This window comes from Empidonax traillii, unplaced genomic scaffold, assembly GCF_003031625.1.
Source record: "Empidonax traillii isolate 1590-97213 ecotype Southwest subspecies unplaced genomic scaffold, ASM303162v1 scaffold252:size1141739, whole genome shotgun sequence".
NCBI lineage: Eukaryota > Metazoa > Chordata > Aves > Passeriformes > Tyrannidae > Empidonax > Empidonax traillii.
The window spans coordinates 319,151-330,008 of NW_020955445.1; the positions used below are offsets into that span (position 1 = coordinate 319,151).

A 10,858-nucleotide genomic window follows, 5' to 3' on the forward strand; every position below is an offset into this window, starting at 1 on the left:
CCCAGAGTCCAGGACAGCACCCCATTTACTATCTGCTTGTGATCTGGCGCAACCTAGAAAAATTGTGGGTTGCATCTGTCAAAACAAGGCTTGGAAAATACCCATTTCTTTTAAGGAGAAAAAAAAGGTCAAAGGGAAAGACATTTTGGGCACTATTTGTCTTCATTCCTCTGCTGTGGGGTTTTTGTTAGTACAATTAAGCCTGTGATGGAAGGACTTGACAGAATCTGCAGTAGTCTTGTGTGGGCCAGGCTTTTATGTGGTTGAGCATGTGGGCAGCTGACACTTATGAATACAAGAAAGTATCTCAGAACTCTGCTGAAATAGCTGTGTGAACAACAGCAGTAGCAGCTGCTGTATCTTTTGGCACAGCAGTAATAGCTATGCTTGCAGCTGTGACAGCAACAGAAGCCACAGGAAAGTCAGGAACACTCTGGCTGCACACTTAGTGCTGGCTGGTGTGCTCTGACTACCTTTATGTGACAGAAGATTCCTTATTAGAGCAGATGGTTAATTAAAATCCAATGAAGAGTGAGCCCCTAGGCTAAAGATACCCTCCTCCTTAGATTCCCATCTGTGTAGTGTGTGAAAGGCTGGACTTACAGACTGTCTTATTGTTTCATTAACGGGCTTATGGAGAAGGGAGAGGAACCTGGTAACACTATATTGGTCTAAGGAACTTGATATTCTGTATCATTCAGGTTTGTAAACTGAAATAATGTAGTGCACCATTACCCGCTGGGAAGCACTTTTGCCCAGATGTATCTGAGTGTTGCAGTGCACAACAAGTTAGTGATGAGCCAGAAAAGAAAGCCATCCTGAGTTGCATGAGGAAGAGCACTGCCAGCAGGCTGAGAGTGGTGATTCTTCCTCCAGCCCTGGTGAGAGACTTCTGGAATGCTGGGCCTACTGCTGAGTTCCCTAGTACTACAGAAACACTGACATCCTGGAGTGAGGCCTGTGATGGGCTATCAAAGATAATTAGCAGACTGGACCATCTGTCATACTAAGAGAGGCTGACAGAGTGGAGACTGTTCTGTCTCTGAAAGGCTCAGAAGATCTTGTCAATGTCTAAAAATACTTTATGAGACAGAGTAAAAAAGGTGGAGCTGATCTCTTCAGTGGTATCCAATGAAAAAAACAAGATAAAATGGACCCTAACTGAAATACAAGAAATTTCATTTAAGCATAAGAAAAATCTTTTGCATTCCAAAAGTGGCCAGACACTGGGGGGCTGATGGGATTCATCCTTGAAGAGCTGGCTGATGTCATCGCAAAACTTCTCTTGATGATTTTTGAGTGGTCTTGGGAATCTGGAGAGGTCCCAGCTGACTGGATGCTGGTGACCGTTGTCCTGATTTTCAAAAAGGGCAAGAAAGAGGATCCTGGAAACTACAGGCCTGTCAGACTCACTTCAGTGCCTAGTAAAGTTATGGAGAAGATTATTCTGGGAAATATTGACAAACATCTGAAAGTCAATACAGTCATCGGTCACAGACAGCACGGCTTCATGAGAGGACAGTCCTGTTATCCAACCTGATTCCCTTTCATAACAAGGTAACCCACCTAGTTGATCAAGGGAAGTCAGCTGATGTCATCTTTTTGTATTTCAGTTAAGCTTTCAATACTGTCTCTCACAGGATCCTTCTGGACAAAATGTCCAGCACAGCTGGATAAACACATCATGTGGTGGGTGAGCAATTGGCTCAAGGGTCAAGCACAGAGGGCAACAGTGAATGAGGTGACATCAGACTGATGACCTGTCACTACTGGGGTTCCACAGGGCTCCATCTTGGGCCCTGTGCTCTTCAACATCTTCATAAATGACTTGGATGTAGGACTGGAAGGGATACTGAGCAAGTCTGCAGATGACACAAAAGTGTGAGGAGCTGTTAACTCCCTCGAAGGCAGGGAGGGCCTGCAGAGAGACCTTGACAAATCGGAGGGCTGGGCAATCACCAAACATAGGAAGTTCAACAAAGGGAAGTGCCAGATTCTGCACTTGGGAAAGGGCAACCCTGGATACAGACTGTGGAATGAGACACTGGAAAGCCGTGCCATGGAAAAGGACCTAGAAGTAACTTTGGAAAGGTAAGAATTAACTGATGTCCAGCAGTAATACAAATGGGGTTTATCTTTTAGTTCTTAGTTGACAGCTGCAGGAAGGTCAGCTTGAAGAAAAAGCCTTCCACACAAGTTCTTGCATGAAAATTTTACAAATAATAGGCAAATCTGGCACTGAGTTGACTTGACATGAAAGCGGGACCTTTGGCAGTGAGTGAGAGTGGAAGGTAATTGTCCTTAAAATGAGTGGATCCTTTCATGTGGATCGCTGGAGAAGGGTGAGAGTTAGTAGATAGACAAGAGGAGCTAGATGAGAGGGTTAAAGTAACATGGGCTAGATAAATGGCAAAAAAGTTCTGCAGAAGTCCAGACAGATCAAAATGGTGTCGGTCACTGTCATCAAACAAAATGGTACAAGAAAAATTATTTAGCTGTATGGATAGATAGGGAAAGCTATCTATGTTTTGGTGCTGTCATACAAGAAAAAGTCTGCAAGGGAACTAGATATAACATGAAAGACAGAGTCCAGAGAGATCTCTAAGACTGAGGCGTTAACCAAGCTGTGGGCCTTGGAGATAGATGAATATTTATACTGAAGAGAGAGATGAGTGCCAAGAGAGTCTGGAGGAAGATAAAACCATCTTACCCATTAGCTGCTTGCAAACTATAAAAAGAGATTTTAATTTGGATCAGGATTGATGGCTGTAGTAGAAATGGGGTGGTGAGTCATGAGATAAATGTATATTTATTGATACAATTTCCTACAAAGAAAGAGAGGCTTTGATTCAACATGCTAAAGATCAAGTCCCAGAGACAGGAGAACCAGAAGATGGCAGTCATGCAGGTGAAGGAAGCAGACTTCAAGGAGTCAGTTGTACACTGTGATTTGGCTAACAAAACTGAGATGGGAATCTGAATGCTGAGCTTCTCCAAGGAAAGGAACTTGGAAAGAAATCTTGACAAAGCAATTTCATTGAAGGGCCAGAATGAGGGGATGCAATGGAGCTGAGTGAAGGAAGTCCTCAGTGTTCATTGCAGATTTCAGGGAGTTTAGAGATGACAATGGGGTGCAGAGGGGAACAGGATTACAGATGGGTGTGTAACTAATGTATGGTTATATTGCAAGGAGAAAGAAATAAAAGAAAAAGATAGGAAAGGGAAAGGATTACAGTGGACACATGGGAGACCAAATGAGGTGAAACCAGTGTGGGTGTGGAAGATGGCTATAACAACTGCATCTCTCAAAGCAATTAAGTAATGGTGATGCCTTTTTAATGTGTAGCCTTCTCTTATATTTACCATAACACTCAGTTTTGCTCTTACAAAACTCAAAGAAAGGGACAACCAAAGGATGTCCATTTTTGCTACACCCATACAACTTTCCAGACCTAGACATTACTACAAGTACTTGTGTTCTGTGTATTTATTTCATTTTCTTATCTTTATATATGTTTATATACAGAATCACAACAATCTCTCCCAACTTTGAAGCAAATCAGTATTTGTCTTGAGAATTACAAATCTGTTTTTCCATGGTGAAAAGTACAGTACTGAGTGTTAATCTAATCAAATGAGTTTTTAATCTGAGAAGTCAGAAGCAAATTATAATGCCATTTTATGACAGAAACAAAAAAATCCAACCAACCAACCAACCAAAACCCAGCAAATTACCTTTGCTACTTCAGAGTAGCAAATTACTTCCATGTGAGCATCTCATTTGTCCATTTCAAATAAACAATATTTGGGGATATACTATTTGCTCGAAATATTTTATAATGGTGTTGGAATGTAACCAGTATCTTAAAAAACCCCTTTATTTATGGCTCTCAGCAGCATCCTATGTTGCAGACATTAAGTGAAAGCCAGTTTTTTTTTAAAGTAATGCCACATTATATACTTTTCCAGTTAAAGGAGACCAATCAAAACCTGTTGACATCTGCAGAAGAATTCTTTCAGGCTTTATAAATGTGTACACACACAAAAGCTGAATATTTGCTAACATGGATGAGATTGTAATTAAGATTTGCCTTTATCCCATGATGAATATGAATGTGTTACGTGGTGAAAGCCATCATCTTGAAAATGGTGTAGTTTTCACTAACTTTAAAAATCTGATATATGAGTGTTGGGGCAGCTTCATAGTGCTTATGGGCACCCTGATATTCACATTGAGACACTATAGCAACTTCCAGTACCTAAAAGGGGTCTGCAAGAGAGCTGGAGAGGGCTTTTTATAAGGGCATGTAGTGATAGGACAAGGGGTAATGGCTTCAAACAAGCAGAGGGTTAAGTTTAGAATGGATATTAGGAAGAAATTGTTTACTGTGAGTGTGGTGAGACACTGGAATAGGTTGCAAAGACAAGCTGTGGGTGCCACATCCACAGTGTTCAAGGCCAGGTTGGATGGGGCTCTGAGCAGCCTGGTCTAGTGGAAGGTGTCCTTGCCCAAGGCAAGGGGATGGGAACCAGATGGTCTTTCAAAGCCCTTTCAACCCAAACAACTCAATGATTCTGTGACCGGTCAGCAACAGGAAGGGGAAAAAAACAACTAGAGAGAATGTTTATTTTATATAAAATTTGCAACACTGCTCAAATTATAATTGCGATCTCAGGTAGCTCAGGAAAAGCTTTAAGGGTGAGAAAACCACCAAAAAAAAACCCAAAAAAAACCAAACACAAAAAAACCCCACCAAAACCAACCAACCAACCAGGGGAAAAAAAAAAACCAAACCACAAAACACTTAAAAAAGGAGTAATCACGTCTTTCCCCCTCTCTGCCGCACCCGCACGTTGTCGCGGGGCGGTCACCGTCGTCCCGGTCACTGCGGGGCCTGCACCTGGGCACCTGCCAGCCTCACGGAGGGCTCAGGGCGTGCGGGGAATTCAGAATGAGAGAAACGGCCGAGGAAAACGACCCCACCCTTTGGAAAACAAGAAAGGAATCTCTCACTCACCCCGTCTAGTGGGCGGGGCGATCACGGCCAAGCTCCGCCCACTGCCGTTAGCTCCGCCCCTTACCGCTAGCCCCACCCCCACAGGGAGCGACCATCCCACGCGTTTCCCCGCCCCAGTGCGCGTGCGCAGGGCGCGGCGGGTGACGCGTTGTTGTGGCGCGGCGGGGAAGCACGTGAGAAGCGCGACGTCACCATAAACACTCGTGGGCAACATGGCGGCGGCGCCGCCGAGCGGACAGGTAACGGGGCGGGCAGGGAACGGGGCGGACAGAGAACGGGGCGGGCGAGGCGCCGCCTCTCCCCGCGGGGTTCGCGCCACGGCCGGCGCTGGGCCGCCGCGGCTGGCGGGAGTCCCGGGTTAGCGACAGTCGTGCTGTTGCGTGGTCGGGCGGGGGCTTTTACCCCCACCCGCCATGCGGGGTCTCCTCTCGGGGCCGCCCCTCGGGCACGGGCCGCCCCAGCCTCGGGCAGGCCGGGCCCTGGCACCGGTCGCGGGCCCGGCGCGCCAGAGGGGGCCGCGGGCGGCACTCGGGCCCTTCCCGCACCTGTGGCCCGGGCCACGTCCCGCGGCGGCTCAGCCCAGCCCTGGGTTGTCAGGGCACCGCTCTCCACCGCGGGCGGGCAGGCCCGCGGCTGCGCTGGCGCTGAGCCGGAGGTGGAGGAACGGGGCTTGTGCCGTCTACGTGGCCAGCTGTCCCAGCGGTGCTCGGGGACGGCGGTGGCCTCTCCCCCGCCGGCGCGCTGACAGTGTGCGGGAACCCGCCTGTCGCGGGTACAGAGCCTTTTCAGTCGGATGTTACGATAATTGAAAGATTGTTCCCTGCCGCGGACCCTTGCCGAGTGTTCCCGAGTGGAGCAGTAGACCTTGACAAGGATTCAGATCGCAGGAGGGGGACGGTACTGGCGACCCTCCCTGCCTCCCTCCTCCCCCGCCAACAGACACAGGTTGTATCCGAATTGTTTTACTGTAGAAATATTTTTATTTCATTACTGAGCGTTTATTTCATTAAGAGCGTTACTTTGCAGTGCCGGGCTCCCAAGCACGTGGATCTTTTATTTAGGATTTAAAACCTTGGTGTCGTGTCTGACTGTGTGTGTAGCCACGGTAAGTGTTTGATAGGCTGGGGAATCACTTTTCCAGCACAGGGCAGAAAACGATTGTTTAAGCTCACGCTGATCTCTGCACAAGAGAACATATATAATTAGCCCCGTTGGCACTTCTCCGAGGATGCTGAGTAGTGTATCTAGCTAGCGTGAAAATTAAGTAGAGATCTTGCTTTGTCCCAGTTTACCGTATTTGTTTCAACTAGAACTCGTGGAGCAGGCGATTTGTGCATCTAGTGTTGATCCAGTTTTATTTTTATGTTCTTGACTGCTGTTAGATGCTGTAAATATAAAGGTAGCCTTACTGCTCTCCCAGCTGTTTCTAGCTATGCACATCCAGTTTTTATGTATACAGAGGATTTCCTTTTCTGGTTTTGTGCATTTTAAACTCAATCCAGAAGTTTATTGCGTGATGGGAAATACTTTAATTTTTGCAGGTTGTTTTTTTCTCCCCTCACGCTTTTGTCAGGATCTTCTTCATGATGTTTCTCCTGAAAGCAGCTATATTGTCGTAGTTAATGTGAGAGGCTAAAACTACTGTGGATTAGTTGCTTGTGAACTTGCTATGTATTCATTGTCCCTCTAAAAGAATCCTGTCTGCCTGAGATTAAATCTCTTAAGACATTGAAAAACTCTGTTTCAGTTATTCCACATCCACAGTACTAATGCAGCTTGTTGATGCAACTTCTAATTCAGTAACATTCTTTGTCTCTTTTAATAGAGAGGAAAAATGATGGTTGTGTCTTCTCAAACTTCATGAAGAGGATGGGCTGGTTTGAAGTTTCACTGCTCTTGGAAACAGTTCCATCCTTCTCTTTATTTCCCCACCTGTGTGTTGCACTTCTGCTTTCTTGGATATTGTACTAATTTGTTCTCTTTTGTGGCTTTAGTGAGCTGAAATAATACATAAAACTGATAGTACTTATTTTTGTCTGGGTTACTTTTCTGTTGGGAGCACACTGAACCACAGATTGGTCCTTTGGATGGCAGCAGGTTTTTAGAAGGGCTCACAAACTAGTGGAACTTCACTCCAGCTGATGTAAACACAGTGTAAGTTGGTACAGCATTCTCACTTCAGGCATTTTGTATTTCAGCGTGTTTCCAAGCTGTTGGTGTTGTGAATTAATTACACTGTTCATTATGTTAAGGCAGTGTTGTAATGAGGTGTTTCAAGTGGTAGCTTTCTGCAAGAGTAGTAGGCATTACTTTAGTCTCACCTGGAAGATCTTATCACATGGAATTGATGTATTTTAATGTATATTAAGCATCTGGGAGAGCCTTCATTGTCTCAACTTTCATGAAGTCTTGCTTTAGCAAACTATATAAGATTGTGATTTCTCTTATATTTTTACTCTGTTTGCCTTCCTCTTCCTCATTTTTTTTCTTTTCCAGGCATCGTTTATATCAGTGGGTTCAGAACTCAGCTATTTAATATAGTCTCTGGTTTATACAGTAATGGGACATGAATTATAAATTTGGTTATCTCACGTACTACTTTACCTGGATTTTTGTCCTGTTATTATTTTCTTACTGTTTCCTATCTCAGAATGTTCGTATCAGTGTTTTTCCCTATATGGATGGTTAACTCAGTTCAGGAAAAGTTCATGCAGTTGAGTTCTGGAGTCATGACTCATTCTTTATTAATGACCATCTGCCCTAGAAAGGGTGTGCTTCAGTTTTTTGCCCTTTCCTAAAGTTGCCATTTTTTTATGCAAGTAACTTGGCAATAAGGTCTTTTGTTTTCAGAGCTTTTGACTTTTTTTTTTTTTTTTTTCCTCATAAAGACAGGTATACTTTCTCTCCTTTTGTTGCTTAGCAAATGGGAGTTTGTTTACTGTATTTTGGAGAACTGACTCTGGACTCACCCTTATAACAGAAAACCATGTTAGAAAATGAGGTAAAGAGTTGTGTATGGAGAGAAGTACAATCTTCAGTTTTAGCCTGTCAGTGTATAGGCTATTATTGCAGCTCGTCTAAAGACAGTAACAGGTTTTTTTTAATGTTCTTGGAGTTCAGAGTATCTTCAGCACAAGGGCTGTTAGATCTTTCTTAAATTACCAACTGACATGTGGGCTGTCAGAGAAGTTATTTTGCACTTGATTGTGCTCTTGTTCTTGGAGTTAAAGCCTCAGAGCCTTAACTGGCCAAACATCTGAGCTTTAGTTCTTAAGCTCAGATGTTTGGCCAGTTCAGGAACTAGAAGTGTTCACGTGGCATTGTAGCTGTTACTAAACAATAGTGTTCTAAGTGCTGTATTGTTGGGGGGTGGGGGGTGTGTTTACGGTTGAGTTTGGGGTTTTTTTTCCTATAACCAGGACTAGCCAAGAGATTTAAAAGGTGTTATGTTAAAATTAGCTTTGGATTTTTCAGGTAGGTTGTTGGCACACATACAGTGAATTATTTTAGGTGTATATGTATTCTGTGGTATAGGCAGTTTCTTGCTCCACTTTGTACTTGTTAAATTTGGGTGCACAGAGGCTCCTGTAATATGCTTGTTTGTTGTAACTTTTTCAGCCTTTATAATTTACTATGTACACAACCATAATTTTTTGTGATTATATTGTACTTTGTAGGTGTTATTTGAATAGAATTTAAATTTGAATTTAGTTGAGGGTCATTATGCTTGAATGTAAAGCAGTTCAGTGATAATTCTGAAATTTCTGTTTTCTATTCGTTAAGGATTTCTCTTCACAGAAGCGCTCACAATAGGAACAGTGTTACTACCTCAAGCTCTTACTCTCAGTATACTGAATAGGCTTGTATTTGCACTGATATCCCACTATTGTAGCAGAAATATTTTGTGGTTCAAGGGATCAGCAGAGCTTGAAAAATGTACTGTTGTCAAGCAGGAAACCTTTCTTATGATAGATGGTTCCTGGTGTTGTAAGCTTTCTCCTATTTGTTACAATATGAACAATATTTGTGGGATTCTGTCCCTCCTCACCCCACCCCCACTTAGAAACCCTGTGTTTTTAAGACTTAATCAGGGTGTGAAATTTTACTATCTTAGGAAAAAAGTTGAGCCATAGGCTTAGCAAACAAAAGACATGCAGGACCCCAGAGTGGTGGCTGATTCACTATACAAGTGCTGCAAGCTATGTCTTTTACGAGAAGCTGGATGGCATCTTGGCAGAGTAATGCTGGCCCCAAACTATACTCTCTGGCAGAAAAGGAGAGTGAGTTGAACACACTCTCCAAGAACACAGGGTGTGAGTATAAAGTGTCTGAACCATGGGACGAGCTAACTGGGAGAGTTGCAGTACTTCTCCATTCTCTCAAATGTCCTGCGTTTGGCAGGTTGTTGGTGTGTGACAGACCTAAGAACAGGAGTTACAAGTTATGAATGATCAGTGCCATGGTCACAGCTAGTACTTTGGTGCCCAGCAGAAGCAGGGTGGAAAATGGCAGGACCATCCTTTTCTGTGTAGTAGAGATCTTAGCTCTCCTTTTTTTGTTGTCTGCACCTCATTGTCTTAGGGTGCAATGTTGGCGTAGTCTTTCACTGGCTGGTAGCACAGGGCTGTAAACTGCCATCAAATGGCAAGCATTAAATCACAAAGCTTTGCTTGTCTTCTGGCATATATTGTAATTGTGGGTGTGGTATGCTGGAGGCTTCTGCTCATGGGCGTCTTTGGCAACAAAAGCTACAAACGTGTCCTGTTGACTGCTCATTGTTAGCGGTACAGCAAAGATACGGAGATATGAATTGTCCATGCTGTGTCCTTATGATACAATTTCTCTCTTCAGAAAATGTTACTGGGGTAACAGTGGGACTTCTGAAAGCTATTTTTTGCTGGACATGGACTATAAATACTTGAATAGTTTTTCCAGAACCTTAACTAGCATATGCCATGACATGTAAACTGAGCCTACATCCTGCTGCTTCCATCTGTTTTTTTTTTCATAGTAGGTGGATAGTCAACTATTGCTTTGTGCAGCTTTCCTGAATTTTCTGTTGTGGTTCCCTGTTTATACAGACCCTCAGTCAGCATATGAGTTGGAATAGCTCTTGTCTCTGTGTGACATTTTGCTTTCTATGACTGCTTAGAATGAATTGTGAATTCACCTTTGACTTCTGTAGCACCTATAGAAAAAAACCCCTCCAAACAGGTCAAGGTGGCTTAACAGCATTTGGGAACTCTTGCATCCATTTTTAGCTTTTGGTAGGGTTCTGAAACAGACAGGCAATAGGTCTAGTTTTTATTCTATAGAACTGGAAAAATAAATATGGTGTGAGTCATGCTTGCTGACTGACAGCATGGACTTGATCAACAAATAGGAAAGACGGATGAATGTAATCTTCCTGGGTACACAGTATTTCAAACTTGAAATTTTAGGATTATTAAAAAGTAATACTTAAATAATCTTTTTTCCTACCTTCTGCATAATTTTTCTCATAGAAAAACATAGGCCGCTGAATGCTTTCACAGTCGTAAGTTGCCTTAGGTAGTCATGCTTATGATCTGAAGCATTCTAGGAACTTTAGGATGCTACAGTTGGATAAATCTGGAAACTGTTCTGCATAGAACTAGCTTTAATGAATGAAATATCTCAAATGTCGTAAATGCCTGAAAACCTTTCAGTAATTCTGATACATGTACAGCTACAAGGCATAATTAAAATTTGTTTGAAATCAAGTAAATTTCAAAGTTGTTCAGCTCCTGTCACATTATGTGTTCATTTGCTTTGGTTATGTTGGTGTGTGCTTTTGACAAACACTCTTCTTTTTCCATTTT

The 10,858-nt window shown here is 43.3% G+C and overlaps 1 protein-coding gene across 1 annotated transcript in view; it reads left to right on the plus strand.

Moving 5' to 3' along the window:
* Nucleotides 1-5,143: 5,143 nt before the first annotated feature.
* The window catches only part of TBC1D15 (TBC1 domain family member 15), a 32,044-nt gene continuing 26,329 nt past the window's right edge, over nt 5,144-10,858 (plus strand). The window contains exon 1 of the mRNA XM_027889087.1: nt 5,144-5,257. Within this exon, the coding sequence (XP_027744888.1) occupies nt 5,231-5,257 (27 nt within the window). The 5' untranslated portion in view covers nt 5,144-5,230. The remainder of the gene's footprint in view (nt 5,258-10,858) is intronic.